The sequence below is a fragment of the Vidua chalybeata genome, chromosome 9 (assembly GCF_026979565.1).
Source record: "Vidua chalybeata isolate OUT-0048 chromosome 9, bVidCha1 merged haplotype, whole genome shotgun sequence".
Taxonomy (NCBI): domain Eukaryota; kingdom Metazoa; phylum Chordata; class Aves; order Passeriformes; family Viduidae; genus Vidua; species Vidua chalybeata.
Genome location: NC_071538.1, coordinates 10,725,025 through 10,743,063, shown reverse-complemented (window position 1 = coordinate 10,743,063; position 18,039 = coordinate 10,725,025). Strand labels below are relative to the sequence as shown.

The following is an 18,039-nucleotide window of genomic DNA, read 5'->3' as shown; positions in this document are numbered from 1 at the left end:
ACTGTTATAAGACTTGTTAGCAAGTTACAGATGTGAATGGTGTCAAATGACCAACTCTGAAGTCAGCCATTTCTAGGGTTCAAAGGTAGGCTTTGTCTTTTGTTTTCAACTTGGTACCAGTGTGAGTGGCTAATACATAACACAGCTAGCAACAGGGAAGGAGAACCATGAGAAAAGGGTGTGCAAGCTCAGGCATCACTGAAGTTATAACAAATCACTGATTACAGAGAGAAACTGAAAGTGTTTGTGCAACAGCAGCCACTTGAAAGCACAGGGCTCTCTGCCTCTCAGTGTCTCATCTCAACCCAATTTCTTCTTCCATCCACCTCACTTTCCCCCCTCAACAATGCACTAAGTAAATGCTGTCAGTAATTTTATATCAACATCACTTCAATTAAAGAATAGTGAAAGCAAGTCCCAGGCCATGGAGGATGAAAACTTCAGTAACTACTGGACACAGAGAATTTAAGTCTGCATTATCCATTTTTCATTCATTACATTATGACAAATTATTTATGGACTAAATGAAACCCTTTAATTAATAAATTTGGAGAAAGAGCATGAAGTATCTTGAGTGACTTAAATCAGCCTCTAAAAATCCTAACAACTACTAGCACAGAACACATGTGTAAGTAACTAAAGACATGAGCAAACAGTGAAGAAAAAAGGAAACAACGCCTTCCCTTTAAGGCAAACCACACTAAAGGTTTCCAGCTCAAAATATTTTTTGGGGGGTGGGTCTTTCACACTGCCTTACTGAATTGATTTCCTGTTGTGAATCCTGCAGATGTTGCTGAAGAGGTCCCAGCTGTGCTTTCCCAGACTCTATGCAATGCTCAAGCTCTGCAGTTTCTTGCTGCAGGCGACTCAGCTCTTCTTGGGCTTTGGTCAGTTCATCTTCATAAGCTGAAATCTTTGATTCCTGGCTTGTTATTTCAGCCTTCAGCATGGCAATCTAAAGCATGAATAGTATTTGAAGTAAAAAAAAAAAAAGCAAACCAACAAAACCCACACCCAAAAACCCAAACAACACTTCCAAACACATCCAAATACTAATATTTATGACCAGAAAAAGTAAAAGATCTCATAGCTATTGCAGAGATTATAGATCATACCCAAATGATTAGTTAATTCTCTATTGGTCTCAGTAAGAAGAGAGTATTTTTAGCTGTTCTTCTGACCAACACAGATATTTCTAGTATTGAGAAGATAATTTCATATCTTAAAGAAATACAATAGCTACAGAAGATTATACTGTTTTAACTACTAAGAAATCAGTCTCAGTAATTAGTGGTTCTAACTACAATTATATTGTAACATAATTTTGCTAGCTGCTTTGAGCCTTATTTGTGTGCAAGTATATCTCAATATATTTGGTGACACACTGACACTAAATTAGGAACACTGAAGTAAGTGATGTATTTCCTATGCTCTGTCGGTCACATCTGTCGGTCACAGAACCTTGACACTCAGGCTATTTATTCATTAAAGCTTTTTTCCTGCCCCAACAACTGTAACTCTGCAAGGCTGAGTTCTTCAAGGCAAGGCATTTGTGCTTCCCAAGGGCACCAGCCACCAGACCTTACCAAATGGGCCTCCTCTGCACACTTCTGCCTGATGTCATTAAGTTGTTCTTCCAACTTGGCCTTCTGCTCATCAAGATCATTAAGGGTTTCCTGTGCTTCCTGTTTCTGAGCTTGCAGCTTCTGCAGATTACTGCTCTCCCGCTTTACTTCATCCTGGAGATCCTGAAATAAAACACATCAGCTTGACATTCGTTCCCTCTCTCCCCTTAACCACTGAATTCCACAGTACAAACTGCAGTGCTAACCCAGATTTCAAAGTATCAACAAATTATCTTCCAGAAGCTCAAATGGATACCAGACAAGCAAGCACTCTCAGATTCTAATTCAATGACATAAAAATAATCAGCTTGTTTGCCTTTGCTTTTCTTCAGTAAAACAAATCTCACTGAAGTATTGCGATCATACACCAACACACAGATGAACTGTTTTCCTCAGAGAGGTCAGGTTTTCATTCTGAATTTCAAAGTTGTCTTTATTCAGGCTGCTACAGTGTCTCTATCTTGTGCTTTAGCACTGTGTTTTACTGAGTTTCTTATTAAGAACATGGACCTGTTGGAGTGAGCCCAGAGGAGTCCATGAAGATGGTGAGAGGGCAGGAGCACCTCTGCTATTAAGACAGGCTGAGAGAGCTGGGGTTGTCCACCCTGGAGAAGTGAAGGCTCCAGGGAGATCTTAAAGCCCCTTCCAGGAACGAAAAGGGGCTTGCAAGAAAGTTGGAAATGGACTTTTTATCAGGACATGGAGTTCCAGGACACAGGGGAATGGCTTCCCACTGACAGAAGGCAGGTTTAGATGGGACATTAGTGAGCAACCCTTCCCTGTGAGAGTGCTGAGACCCTGGCACAGGTTGCCCAGGGAAGCTGTGCCTGTCCGATGTCTGGAAGTGTCCAAGGCCAGCTTGGATGGGGCTTGGAGCAAGCTGGGATAGTGGAAGGTGACCCTGCCCATGACAGGGGGCTGGAATGAGATGGGCTTTGATGCCCCTTCCAACCCAAAACATTCTGGGATTTTCTCATAATAGAAATCCTTTATTCTGCTCCTTCCCCCTTCAAAAACACATGGCCAAAAATAGGAACTGTTTTTTGGAGCATGGTGAAAGACCATTAACCCAAACGTACTGCCTCCTAGGACATTCCTGCCCCCAGTTTTGCAAGGATCAGCCAAAAAGTTATTTCCTATGTACCAGTACAGGTAAAAACTGCACATTTCATACCGCATTCAATGTGGAATCTGCTGATTTATCAAAGAGCATCAAGTATGTATCTTGTGTTTTAAGTATATTAAGTAGCATCATGAAATAATTACTTCATTTCTGAGCAACAGAAGTCATTATACTTCAACAAGCTGCAGAGAAAAGACTGAAAAACATGTCAAGGAAAGAATTTAGGAAGAAGAAAGAATTGTCAAAGTCAAGAGGAAGAGATAATACAGGGAGATCAAAAAGAATTAATACAAAAGGAAAAGAATTAGATGTAAATAGAAGATTGCAGCCTTTCTGAGAAAATACAGCAATTTCAGAAAGAATCATCAACAACTAAAAAATGAACAGAGAGCAAAAAAAAATTATAGAGGATAAGAAGCAAGTAGATGTGAAATTCTGATTAGATCATACATTTGTGAGCTGCTCTAAGGTACAATCCTGCTCTCCTTTTCTAGGAGTGTTTTGTTTGGGTTCTTTTTGGTGAGGGAGACAGTTTATCCATGTGCTGTGTGCTAACACCTCCACATAATGAGGACAAAAAGCCAGATAGGAATAGAAAGGCATATGATGCAGCAGTCAGATGCTGGGGAATTAGATAACCTCAAGACAACTGGAAGGCTACCCAAAGATCCATGCTTTTACATTAAAAATCAACCACAAAACCATGCAAAAAAATCTCCCAAATCAAACCACAAAAAGTCCCCCACAAAAACCCCCCAAATAAAATCTGAATTTCAGTGAAAAGTATGTCAGTACACAGCAGTCAGACTAGGAAAAATACTGGTTATTTCTAAGCCATGAGAGAAAAACCAGCGCACAAACAAAAAGCTCTCAGAGCAGCTACTGACTGGAATAATTGGGACACTCTTGATCCATTCATTTTCACATGGCTTTGAAAAGCAAGGATCAGCTGACACTTAACACAAGCAGTGGAGGAAAAAAGTAACAGCTTAAAGAGACTTCAGCCTCCTTTTTCCTAGAGGAAGCAAGAATTCACATCCACATAAGCTAAATATAGATCACCTCCACTTTTGTCTGTCCTAGGCACAGCAGTAGAGAAGCACTGAAGAGACCTAACTAAACCTGATGGCTGCCAGAAAAGAAGGAAAAAAACCCAACCAAATCCAAAACCTGTGGTAGTTTTTGTTCACATATGCACCTAACCTCTCCAGAATTAAAGGTTGTAGTAAATACAACACACAAAACTGGCTATCATACTCAAAGATGCCTCTTCATGAAGTAAACCAGGCTCCAATTAAGCTTCAATTTCAAAGAACACCCTTCAGCATAGAAGCAGCATCTTACTGTTCAAGCACTGAATGAGACTCTAAAAGAAAACCACTAAGATACTTGAGGTGTTACAAACTGCCATTCTGATGGTAACAACAATCCTTGTATTAAATTTATGATCATTGTAACTCTTTATGCCAATACAGTGTTGGGTAAAGAAAGTTTAGGAATCTGTATTTCCATGGACCATGGATTTAATAGCTTGCCAGCCTGTCCTTCCCAAGGCAATTCATGTGCTAGAAAATATCAAACCTGCAAGAGGACAGAAAAGTAAATCTTCACTGACTTTCTAATGGCATGGGTGCACTGCAATAGAGAAAAAGAAAATCCAGTTCTGAGGGATACTCGGTGCACATAACTTTGAGGAAACACCTCTTAGTCTCTGCTACTAAAGAGCTGATATTTTAACAAGCACATTGAACCCCACCAATATGCTACATCTTCCTTACAATTCTTTTCTGCCTTTGCATTTTAGTACCTATTTACACAGTTTAGAAAATATTTTATAGAAGAAAAAAACTGTCATTCTTTCCCTCCTCCTATACAAATCAGTTTGATTGATCACTGACCATGGCTATATTTGAGATTACAAACAGGTCTGTTGTAGGAATTCTGGTATCAGAAACCCTGAAGTGCCATGCCACAAAACTAGCTTGAAACAAGGAGGCACGTTAGAGCAAACTGGTTTTTTGGTAGAAATGTCCTCATTAGAATAAAACCAGAAGAAAAATGCATGAGGGAAAGATATCCAAGATATCCTTAATCTATCCCATTATTCTCTGAAGTTCTAGAAAGTTTGTTGAAACATGCAGGTCCTCCACCAGTCAGGATAAGAAAAAATAAAGGGCCACCAGATTAAATAAATGCTGCAGCCATTTCCTGTTGGATCCTGGAGGTTTCTCATTTTTCAGACAAGCCAATAATAGATTGTTCCTTTTCTGCAGACTGGCAGAACTCTGTAACTATATTTAACAAATAGCTTGTGTGACCACTAACAGGTTAAAGACCTGAGACAGCTGCTCCCAGCACCACTGCTCAGGATGCAGGGACTCGGGGGATTCTGTGATGCTACTGCCTATCAAACACACATGGATGACACCAGAACATTCAAGGTAAGGTTTTTATCAAGCTTAAAAACCTTTTGTGCAAAGGCACAGAGAACTCAACCCTCACATAAGCCAACCTAGATTCCAGAAGACATCAACAAAATAATCTTGTGTGCAAAGCCAGGAATACCCCTGAGAATTCTGTGAACAGTGGGAAAGGGAAATCTGCAGGGTGGGGAGAGGAATGACCGTGGAGCACAGGCATGGGCAACTTCCACACGCATTCCTGCAGCTGCTGGAGCTGCTGCCAGCACGACCAACAGGCCAGCATCTGATTATCTCCTCAAAGGTCACACTATTAATTATCATCCAGACTCCAAGGATATTAAATAACCCTGCACAAAATTCACAATTCCTGTAGCACATTAGCTCCTTTTCAGCCCAAACGAAATTGAAATGCCAAAATCTTGCATTATTTGCTCTTAAGTGAAGATTATGGAAAATGATAGATTCTTAAAATAAATTTAGAAATAAACATAAGTGGTCAGATATCACACAACATTTTTTTTTTTAAACAGCAACTGAAAATTTAACTGATTTAACAATTTAATATTGCTTTGCAATATTTAATTTAGAGCTTGGCTAGTCTGTCAGCATTCTAAATGCTGATGCTGACTGCATAATTTTTAACATCTGCAAAACACGTGTAAATTTAGATTTTCAGATATTCAAGAAATTCAGTATCATCCTTTCAAATAAAAAATCAACAGATTCTTTTTAAAATTCACTTATATTAGGCAAAATTAATTTGAAGCAACATTTCTCCCTAGCTGGTAATTACTGTGCCTGTTAAGAAGCAGCCCGATACACAAGCCCTTTTAATTCAGCCACTTATTAATTAATTTACAGTGCTACAGTGTCCTCTTTAGCTTTAATTACACAGTAGATAATTTTGCTTTAAAAAAAGAAAGAAAAATCTAGTATTTTGTAATATTTTTCATTTAAAACTCCATGCATGCTATATATCCTACAGGAGCTTGCACATTTATATAAATATACACACTTACACAAATCCAAAATTATATAGAAAATACACTTCAAAGTACATTCTTTTTCTTAGCTACCATTTTTTTTTTCTTTTTACTGGATAAGTGACATGATCTAAAGACTCAGTAATCCCACTGTCATTAAAACAGCACATGGTGCAATTCAGCAATATCAGGTGTCTGAACAATAATTTGGCGATTTATTTACCTGGACCTCACTTGTCCTCTGCTTGATGGCATCTTCTTTCTCCTTCAGGTCTTGCTCTACATTATTCTTTTCCCTGGAAGACCAGCAAACAATGCAAGAATACTTAAGAACATCAGCTACAGCAGGTACAGTTATCCAGCCCCCTAAGCCTGTATCTCTCTTTAAATACATAGTGAAACATTAAACAAAAAAGATGTGAGGGATTTCTGCTTTCCAAATTATTTACAAGACAGAAGCCCACAGAAGTGTTCTGCATAAACCCCCCTGTCTTTCCACCAACTGCACTCCAGTGATAAGAATGGCTCAAAAATGGAAGGGGGCGGGAGGCAGAAATCAATGAAATACTGTCTCCAGTGATCTCACTGTTGCTATGGAGCACTTGTCTAATGAAAACTGCTAGGAAAAGTGGGAGGGATTGCATCAGATTCCATCTATTAACCCCTGCAAACACAGCCATGCCTATGCTCACAGCAGCCAGGGAACACTCCCACAGGCCAGCAGAGCCCATTAATGCCCTTTGCCTGTCAGATTTTGGATCTGTCTCTTGGGAAGCTCAGGCAGGAGCAGGAAGGTTGGCGTGGCTTGCTGGAATCATGATCTGCTCAGACACTCCACACAGAGTGATCTGCTGTGTCATATCAAGTCTGCCTCTACAGACATTTATTCAAGTTTAAGTGACTGCTGATGACAGGGGAATTATCATCAATAAATTCTCATCAGTCACACATAACAATAGCTTTAAGAAGGGGAACAAACCCATACAACTCAGAAGTGTTACTGTTACAAAAAAAAACATGAGTGTTTCTCCCTAGACAGCATATGGAATCTTTTCTCCTTCTGTAGATGCAGAAAAACATCAAGCATTACAGTTTTTACACAATCTTCTGTAGATACTTACTTTCATAAGGTCTCTGCTAATAAACCAACACACACACTGAAGTTCGAATTTGAACAATAAACATAACATTTCTAAATGAAAAACCATAGTGAAAAGCTATTAGATTGTATTACTGGTATAAACTGAAATTATGAAACTTCATATTTTAATAGCAGCAGATTGTTAATCAATCTAAAACTATTTGTTTACTCTTATTTGATACAGAAGAAAGCATTTCTGTGTTGAAGTAAAGCAAGTCTACTCTAAGCTCTTCACTCAAACTGAGAAAGTTTTAGTTTACTGCTAAACCACACAATGGAAAATAAAAAGAACCCAGATGTCAGATCTTAAATGAATATTTGCTCTGACAAATAATTACTATAGATTTTACTCTGCTATTATTTTTCTCATTATCTGATTAAAGAACAACTTCCTGATTATGCCCAAAGGGTAAGTTTAAATGGAAGGAAAAGGAAAGATGTGGAAAGAGGAACTTTGAAGATCAAGGCTATTTATTCTGTTAAGTGTGATCCTTCAAAATAAAGGATCACACTTCCATAAAACTAATAAAATAAATTTCATAAAATTTGTCACTCTCCATTCATCAGAAACTGGAAATTCTAGAAAAATCTTTACCTTTTCAATCAAAGTTACAGCATACTCCTCTAGCTCCGTAAGCATCTGCAGCATAGTTGTACTTAGATATTTAAAGCATTCCAACACAGGCTTGAAACAAGCTCTGTTGCTTTGGCTTCCATAACTTCCCATGAACAAAGGTCTCAGTAAAGCACTTCTACAGATCTATGTACAAATCAAGCTGAAAAATACCTTCAAGCCCTCAAACACCCATCAAGCACAGCCACCATTCATATATATTCTTCCTGATTGATGATAAAAAAGAGTAGGAAAACAAATACTCGTTATTTTTCCTCCTGAAGTAGGAAAAATGAGCAAGAAATAGAACTGCAAGTAGGTATGTTTGGTTAATATACAGCATTTATACATTACTGTCACTCATGTGCCTGAGACTGTCAGAGATGCAGATCACTTCCTTTGCATTTCAACACAAGCCAGGTACCTAAATCCTTGCAATCTGGACTAAGCAACAGGATATAACACCCACCCACTGGCACTTCCATGAGCCAAATCAAAGCACAAACAATGACTTGGAAAGAATCAAGTGAAAGAAGTATTGTCAGGCAGAACAAGAAAAGCTTAGGCAGCAGTCTCAGGCAAAGGAAAACAATCTGAGTGCATATAGTCTGCACATAACACATCCCATCCTCCCCCCAGAAATGCCTCTTTGTTTCAAAGAAAAGACAACACAGAACTACTTAATTCACTAATTCTTCTGAATACTTCCATTTCTTTTACAAACTATCTGCTATGCCCCTTTAGGAATGTTCAGCAACTGAAAGAACCAAAAACAAGTAACAAAATTGATTTGTTGGATATGACTGATTTCCTGGATCATAAAAACCCTTACTACATCCAAAAAACAACCCAAAAAGAATTGTGGTCTTGCCAACAAAGGACACTTGTAACCAATTCAAGTCAATTTTTGAAAGCAATACAATTTCCCTATGCATTTTAATAGCAGTCAGGGAGAACCTTGTATCAAATAAACTAAAAGCAATGACTAATAGATGGTTTCTCCCATATAGATGCTTCGTGATTTACCAAAACCCTAAATTTAATACTAATTTGTGAATGGAGTAATTTATAAATGGGAGCCAGCACATTGCAAATATCTGTCACAGCTGAGAACTGCAAAATCCCAGTGTCAGCAGAGGTGTTCAAGCCAAACATTCAATCCTGGCTGGGCTGAATCACCTTAGATGCAAAAGCAAAGAAATCATAGTTCTTTCCCATAATAAGATGATGACTACTCACAGAGCTGGTAGCTTTATCTACACTCATAGTTGCCCAATATTTCTTATTTTCACATATATCTGTAGTTATGGGAATTCCTAATGTAGTAGTACTTCAGTTTGGCAATACTAGAAAAAACACCAAGGGTTTGCCTTGTTTCTACTAACATTTGTTACTCACAACTTCTGCTGCAACAGTTCAGTTACTTACAAACCAAAGGTTGAGAAGAAATGATCTATCCTACATTAAAGTTCTTTGCTAAGGTGACGTAGATCTCTGAAATTTGAAACAAAGGTTTGATGCAAGTGTATGGCAGGGAGAGATTGTCCTGTTTTTCTGGGGGATGTTTTACTCTTTCATTGCTATCAAGAGACCAACTCACCAGCTTTATGGTCCTTTTAACCTGATTTATACTTCAAGACAATTTAAATGTTGCTATCCAACATATGTGAAGGATGACATCTCTGGTGAGATATCCCAAGTTAAGCTCAACTACTCCTCTGCTTAGAGAGAAATGTAGTGTCAGTAAAGCTTGAAGAAATTCCATGAATTCGTGGGCCAACACTAACTTTGAAAGCAAAAAAGTAAAGCTGGGTTTGCTGGGGAAGAAAAAGGTTTTATGGCTCAATAAAGAATGGTCCAGCCTCCCACCATGTTGATCAAGAAAAGGTTCAAATCTCTTTCTAAACATATAGTGCAACTGAAACAGAATTTAGAGACAGCAGTGCAAACAGGCTCAAAATTATGCAGGTTCCACAATGTCCCAGGGCAGATCATTCCCCCCACCAGAGGGGTATTATCCTCCCTAATAAGTGTTCTGCATTTTATTCTTCATCTGATCCTCAACCTCCACCTTCCTGACACTGTATTTATCAAATTAAGATTAACAAAGCTATTGGCCACCAGACCTCTTTGCCACACAAACTGCTGAGCCACAAAGACATCACCTCTGTATTCTTTGCTCAGTCTCTCCAAAAGCTGTTCTCCACACATTGTCATTCTTTTGGCTATTTCCTCTCCTGTCTTTTTTTTTTTGTTTTGTTTTGTTTTTTGAAGCGCACTTCAAAAATAGATTCAAATTCTATTACTGGGTCTCAAAAATGTAGCTCTTGGACACTTCTCAATGGAGTCAGAGACAAGAAGTCTTATATATTGAGTCCAACAGCTGAACAATCTATCTTGTTTAATAATGAACAAAAATACCTTCAGTTTAAATTACATTTTTATATGACAACTATCAAGTCTGAAAGTGTACTTCACCAGTTGTAATAGAAATGTGGATTCAGCAAAGATTAAGTTTCCCACATTTAGCACACTGTTAATCCCATTCTGTTCTGAAGCTCTAAATCATACCAAAGTAAATTTCCCCTTTCTAAAAACAAATGCACATTAAGAGTTGACTCTACCTTATCTTCAACAATCTAGTATCATTCAATATTTAAATATTTAAAATAATTGTCAATGTATATTTTCCCCTCAAGAAATGGAAGTAGTGACTTTTTCAGGCCCATGCTTCCTTCATACCTCACAGTAAGAAAAGAAACCCAGACTCAAACAGCCTGGCTTGCATGTTAGGCTGCAAGCCCACCTACTGAAAACCAACTTCAGCTAAAAATTCATGCCAGCCAACAATTTATTTCCTTCTAAGATAGCAAGAGTAAATATACACAGTTGCAAATCCTATTTCAGGTTAATAAATGTGAGTGTCCAAAATTGGAATTAATATAACCTCAAGAACAGTGGAGGCAGAACAGGGAGAAGCAAGGAGGCAGTGGGAGTAATAAGAGAGAATAAGCAAGTGAAATGAAAAGATATTTATGCATTTAGGAAACAGACTGTGCTCTGACACACTGCCAAGTTAAATCATTCCCACAAGTGACATGAATTAGAGAGGCAGATTTCACCATGACAAAGCACCTGCACTTAAAAAATAGGAAAATTTACTGTTCTTAATAGAATTTTCAGTGGATTTATGATAGTAACAAGAAAAACACCGAAGAAAAATACTTGCTGTCTCAAGAGCATTACCAAGACTATAGAAAATATATGAATTTGATTTTCTTAGTCACTTGAAGTCATCTTAATTACTTTAGAAATAATTAATGGAATCCAAGTGTCTGCAGACATCAAAATGATTTTTCTCAGTCCAGCAGTTTATTTTATTTCACAAGAGCAACATCTCCATCTTTACCCCCATCAAAACCCTAGCAGAAGTCCATGCACAGTCATCTTCCCGCTCCCTATCCTGCAATACTTACTGATCTTTCCCATCTCACTTCCGTACTGCCACCAAAACCAAGTCCTTGGAATGCCCTCTACAAATAAAAGGTAACTAACGCCATTTAGATATGGTTCCAGCATCCTAAAGACTTGCTCCATTCACATCTGCCAATAAAGATGAACAATGGAGAATATTTCCAGGTCAGGCTGCTGAGATTCACAGCTTTCTGAAACACAACCTGAGGGCACAAGGGACAGACTCCTCACAGTCCTGCTGTCACTAAGTGCACTCGTGTGAGTGAACAGAGAGCAGCAGTGTCACACAGTACTACAGACATGCTGACCCTTTACTCAGCAGAGTACTACCACCTGCTTTTCTCTTCTGCACTGAATTGGTTTTTAAAAAACAGTAAATAGCACAACTGAATCCAAGGCAACTTTGGCTGTTCCTCCCTTACATACCTCTGCAGGTCCACAATTTCATTGTTTAATGTATCAAGTTCTTTAATTGCAGAAAAATCTGCTACAGAATTCGGTCCTTGAGTACTCTGAAAGATAAAAAATAAACACTGTTAGTCTAGAGCTTATGCCATTCAACGACTACATTCATTTTACTTTTTGTGGCAACATGAGTCCTCTTGTAACAACTGCTGGTAGCATTGTATTTCAAACTTTCAATCTTAGAAACCTCAAAAGAGTACAGATGCTGTATGAGCAGAACACATCACACAGCCAAAGCATGGAGACAGCCAATTCAAAGAGAGTTTGTCTCCTGCACACCCTTGAAGACACCTTCCACAAAAGCACAGGACTACCTAATCATACAAAAAAACATAGAATCTTGCTCTAAAGTAAGTCTTATCTTACAGCTAATATTTAGATGGTTTTCTAGCATCCATTTGAGAGAGGTTTACTTACTACTTTTATATTTCTTCACCTTGGTGATCCTCATGTTGCAGAGTACAGACACTGATTTGCAAGGATTTAAGGGATACTGGGCTGGCTTGACACAAAGCTCCAGAGTACTCACTGAAACTTTGATAATACAAACTCACAGGGTAACTTACACCCATGAGTTCCCATTTACTTAAAGTCTTTATAAGACAATGACTGTAATACAAATTATTTGTTTCAAAAAAAGTACCCATAAATGGATAGAGAACAAATGCTGAAGACAGAAATTACAAATGCTGTAATTATTCTTCTGTGCCTTGTCACAACATGAACATTCTTGGAAAGCAACAGCCATTGTAGGTACCTCCTAAAAATACATCAGCTCCTTCAAGTCTTGAATCAAGTCATCCAGACAAACACCACACTCCAAGGACAAATGTATACATAGAATTTTAAAAGGCAAGTGATACCCCCAAAATAACACAAAAGTTTTTAAATGCTTAAGTTTCTCTACAGATAAAGCAAGATAATATTAACTATGTGCTTACTTAAATGGATACTCTGGGGAAGAAAAAAACCAAGAGCTATGAACACCTAAATTGTGAGCACACTGTGGCTGAGAGTATTATTCAGCGACAGACTATCCATGCATATTTTACTAGCACAAATGGTATGAGCTGGGAATTAAAAAAAAAAAACCCAAACAAAAAAACAATCCAGGCTTCCTTCTTTCACCAGTTAAAGAAATTCTGCACACTAATGCCAGCATCAAACTTGAGGAAAATGTAGGTCAATCTTATTTTTGATTGCTCAGGAGAACTGGTTGGGGGCAGGAACATAAAAGCCAACATTTTTTAGCTTCAATATTAACAAGGACAAGTTAGAACCATAGGCTGCCATTACTACACTGCAACATGCATGCAAAACAGCACCTCCAGTTTTTAGCTCAAAGTCATAGTAAAAGGAAATTCCCATCAAAATTCTTTCAGAGGACCTTACATAAAAGTTTAATTTTTATGGCTTGTCATGCAAGTGGTGACTACAAACAATTCTGGGTCAGGAAACACAGCAACACGATGGAATACCATTTTACTTACTGATATTTCTGCTATCACCTTTGTATGGGTCAACTCAGAAGATGAAGCCTAAGTTGGTGTTTTGGGTTTTTCTTTTTACCATGTATGCCACACCACATCAAGAAAACCAGCAAAAGGCCTATCTCTTCCAACTGACTCAATCCTTTGAGTTCAAATCTTGAGCAATAATCTTGGACAAAAAGTTCTTTCATATCAACAAGACAACACCTCTTTTGAAAAAAGCTCAAAATGAGCTAAAGGTTTAGCTCAATTTAGTAAAAAAAACCTCTTGTTCAGGATTTACAGAGCTAGTTGAAAGCTAACTTACCTTCTTACACAATGTTCTTACTCATCACGTAAGTTAGTAATGAAAAAAAATCACACTGAGGTCTTTGAGAGTTTTACAAAATCAATTTACATCCACAGAACAGCAGTAACCAACATCTAATGCTTTCTAATAATTCAATTTTCGTTGATATCTTCAGTAAACCCGTGGGTATTAATCCTAATGACAACTGCAAAATGCCACATTGGGCTACTACTCTGTCACCACTTCCCCTGCAATTTCACCAGGAAGACACAGCATTTTCTGTTTTCAGTTTAAGCAGCCCACAGGAGCTGCCCCAGAGGTCTGGGCTCAAGGGAGAACCTTGAGGTTACTCTGGATGAACAACACTGGAAATCAGCAGAACTTGAGCTGCAACACACGGTGACACCTGAGAGAAGTGCTGAGCTCATTCATGACTATGTGAGAGTCTTAGGAGGATGTTCATTATTAAACCAACAGACAGTAAATATTAGAAAAGCAAAGTTTCTCTAACCTTGAGAAAGCAGAGTTAACAAACTGACAGAATAATAAGGATGAAAAGCAGAGTGGTGCAGAATGGAAAAAACAGTCCAAACTAGAAAAGAGACATAGAAAGGAAAGCAAACATACAAAAAAGATTAGTAGATTTGCAAATAAAGCAATTACTTTTTAAAAGCAGAATGTAAAAACAAATTAGATACCAGTTACAGAAACTCAAAAAAGTAGTGCCAAATTTTGAGTTTCATTTTTCTGGGTGTGAATTTTTCATTCTGTTTAAGAAAGTTGTAGAATTAGGTCAATGTATTGCACAACCAAGAAAAGGTAATTCACATCAGACTTCATGATGTGTAAAATATGTAAGAATTTGTGATGACCTCTACCACTCTGATAGCTACAAATTGAACTGCTGAGGTACAGCTAACTGCTGGATTAAGATAGATGGCAACCAATAGACTATGGAGATGTCTAAACAATCTGTGAGGTATAAAATGGAGGACTATTTACTTTTAAAACTTTAAATAACTCTAAACCTTTAGCTCACATTGTTTCCAAGCTTATTAAAAAGATTGATGTAAAAAAGGTAACTGAACACATTAGGAGAAAAGCACTGAACTTGTGCATGTCACTTCAGATGGAAACTCAGATTTCTTTAAAATGGCAGTAGAAGGCTTATTCTTACAAAAGAGAGGATAATGCTCTCCCAGCATAAGATCTCTCTGCTTGGTTGGCAGGTGCAATAAATGACAGCTTCATTTTGAAATATGGATGGAAGGTTTTTGTCAATTCTTTGCACCTAAGATTTGCTGTCTCCTGATATTATGATAAATTTAAGGTATGCCAGCACTCGAGGTTGCTTCTTGCGTAGCCTTTGAAATTAACATTATTTGTTTGAGATGTACATCAAAAATGCCAAACCCATCCTTACCTTCTGTAAATTGACACCCCTGTCTGAAGGTGGAATCATCTCTGGAGTCAGAGCCTGAGGAGGATCAATGCCCTTTGTTAACTTCTGATTAATTAAATGGAAAGCCAAAGCAAACTGTTCCTTTGAAAGCTTCCCACAGTCCTTGGTGTCACAGAGAGCCCTGTACAGAGATGTACATGAAATAAAAAAAAAAATCCTCATTTCTCCAAGTACAGCCCTATTTAGTGTAGTTGCTGTCATTTACAAATGAGAAAATTGCTAGGGTGTATCTCCTCTTCTAAAACAAAACTAAAGGCATAGGAAACATCACTCACACACAGCTACTTTCACTTTGCATGTTGAGGCCCACAGCTGTGCTCTGGTGCAAAGCACAACCAGGGCTGTAGGTCACTAGCAACACTTTCAGAACCAACACAAGTTTATTTACATTTTCCTGATTTTCCTAAATTAGCAGTTGTGTTAACCATAACTTGGAGGAAAAAAAAAGTTGTTCCTATCAGTGTGCCTGGCAACAGCTCATAGCACAGAAAGAATTAAAAAGCATTGAGTGCAATGAAGGCATTTCTGTAATGAATAATGCCAAATGAATGCATAGCTGTAAGGAAAGACATGTTGTAGAAAGAGATGGGACATAAATCTTGCATGCTAACAATTTTATAGAAACAATTCCCTTTCCCTGTACATGAGTAGGATCAGTGATCAGACACCTGTAATGATGTGGTTCTTAAATACACTGGGATAGCTGAAGTGCAGCATTTGTAACAGTCTGTATTCAGGCATAAACCTGATTTCCACACATTTCTGTCCCAGAGCAGAAGCAAGTAAGTTACCACTGGTTATACAAAGGCCATGTTATTATATACAGAAATGCCACTTTCAGAAATGCCAGCATAGCAGGGAGTGAGAACTATACCATCATCTACACAGCTGTCACAGGAAAAAAAAACCTACCAGATATGTGCAAGGAGAGCAGAAGGCAGTCCTGTTTTCAGGAATAGTTCTCTGGCTTCCACACCTGACACAAATCCATCCATGTCCTTGTCAGTTTTCACAAAGATCTCATCGTACTTAATTTTGTCTGCAGGCGATACAACCCACTGAAGGGGGTTGAGGATGGAAGGGAAAAAACCAAAACCACAACACTAAGATACAGGTAAGTTCTGTTTCCAGTTCAGACTTACATAACTCAAGGATTACAGCACAGATTTTAAAAAAGTGATACAGGTGCCAAATTCATGAACCAGTTTTATCCTCCTAAACAGACATGCAGAGATCCTCAAGCAACTGGACAAGCAGAAGCATTTCCCTCCGTAAAGCACCCAGGCTGCTGGTGCTGCTCTGCCCCTTTGCCTGTACATCAAAGACATTTCTTGGAGGCTGGATCTCCTCCCTCATCACTATGCTCAGTCAGAGTCCTGCTGACTGTATCTGGCTCTATCAATTTTATTCCCCTTTACACAGCTGGGAAGCTTTAGCTGGAGGGACCGGAGAGCTGCTCAAGCCCAGGTTGTTAATAGTTGGGCATATTTTAAACTGAAGAATTTACATCTGAACAAGGTAAAGATGGGAATTAGAGCCACTTCTGTTACTTGAGCAATCTTTCGCAACATCCAGCTAATACAAAGATGTCTGGGATTTTTTGAGTGAGAACAGCTTCAAGTGCATGTATGGATACTAGTTAATTTCAGTGCACACAGACAATTAACAGATGACTCCCAAATGGTGCTGTATACAAACTCACCCAGAATGGCACTGCTTTGCAATACATACAGCAAGACTTACCCTCAAGGCAAGGAAATTTCCAGGTTAAAACCTTGGCACCTCCAAAATTAAGATGCCAGTTTCTTACTGATTATTCAAATAAGGGCACCCAAATGTCCAAGCTGCATTAAGTACCACAGTTCTTACCTTAAATACCCTTATCAATTTTTTCTCTTATTTTGAATATAACAAGTTATATATAAGCTACTTGGAAAGACATTTCCCAACTTCTGAACTCTAAAATGATGAGGAGTAAATAAGATGCCTGGGGAGGGTAAGAGGCATCAAGTTGCCCAATAACCACATTCAGAACAAAAATCAAATCTCCTGTGTCTAGGTGGATGTGCTGCACCTTTTGTGTTTTTTTCCCATTGCTTGCATTTATCTATTCAATTTTAATTTATGTCTTCTCCAAATTGTACACATGCACACACATACATGCCACAATCTGTTTTAAGAAGGTGTCTATATTCCAATCAGTCTTCATCCAGAAAACTTGTGCTCTGCAGATGTGTACCTGGACCACCATTTTTTTTTTTGAGCTTGAAATAATTTGTTCTAAAAATGTCTTCAAAATCTGTAGTAAGCAATATTTTTATCCAATCATTGTTTATATATGAAGGCATCTAGGAAAAGTAAAACAGGGTAAATTTTACACCTCTCCATCTGTCTTCCCATCAGCCTCCATAAACCAACCAACAGGGCAAGAAGCAAACTAAAAACCTGTATCAAGTCTCTTCATACAGGCAGTCTCTGAAGCACAGAGCCAAGAGCAGAAACCTTCTAATCCCCAGTAACTTCAGAACTGTACCTGTGTTAATGGTGTTTTGGCAGCTAAAATGCCCACAGGTGGCAAGGACTGATGAGACTCTTTGGTTGAAGATGGTATTAATGGCATTGCTCCTGGAACACTGAGAGGTTTTCTCTTGGATGGTGGCACCAAAGCTGCAGGCAAGGACATTGGCACTGGTTCTTTCTCCAAAGCACAGTATACCAAAAACATGGCCTGAACAACAACAACAAAAAACAAAAAAGGTGTGTGGATGTAAATATATTAGAAATATATATACATATGTAGAGAGACGTCTAAAGAATTAATTAAAAAATAACTTTGTAGCATTTTTTTTCATTCTGTTGCCGCTCCACAAGCCCCTCGATTAATACAGCTCATTGCCTTCTAAATTGTGTTTTTCATTACCACTTTCTTTTGAGGATCAGTGCTTAGCAAG

The 18,039-nt window shown here is 38.2% G+C and overlaps 1 protein-coding gene across 5 annotated transcripts in view; it reads right to left on the bottom strand.

The window, feature by feature from the left end:
• Positions 1-18,039, bottom strand: part of EPS15 (epidermal growth factor receptor pathway substrate 15) — a 47,653-nt gene that overhangs the window by 14,935 nt on the left and 14,679 nt on the right. For all 5 annotated transcript variants that reach the window (XM_053950373.1, XM_053950374.1, XM_053950375.1 and 2 more), the window contains exons 9-15: positions 17,622-17,816; positions 16,001-16,146; positions 15,050-15,209; positions 11,809-11,894; positions 6,378-6,450; positions 1,587-1,748; positions 758-955 (exon numbers count right to left, since the gene is read on the bottom strand). In XM_053950373.1, the coding sequence (XP_053806348.1) occupies positions 758-955; positions 1,587-1,748; positions 6,378-6,450; positions 11,809-11,894; positions 15,050-15,209; positions 16,001-16,146; positions 17,622-17,816 (1,020 nt within the window). The remainder of the gene's footprint in view (positions 1-757; positions 956-1,586; positions 1,749-6,377; positions 6,451-11,808; positions 11,895-15,049; positions 15,210-16,000; positions 16,147-17,621; positions 17,817-18,039) is intronic.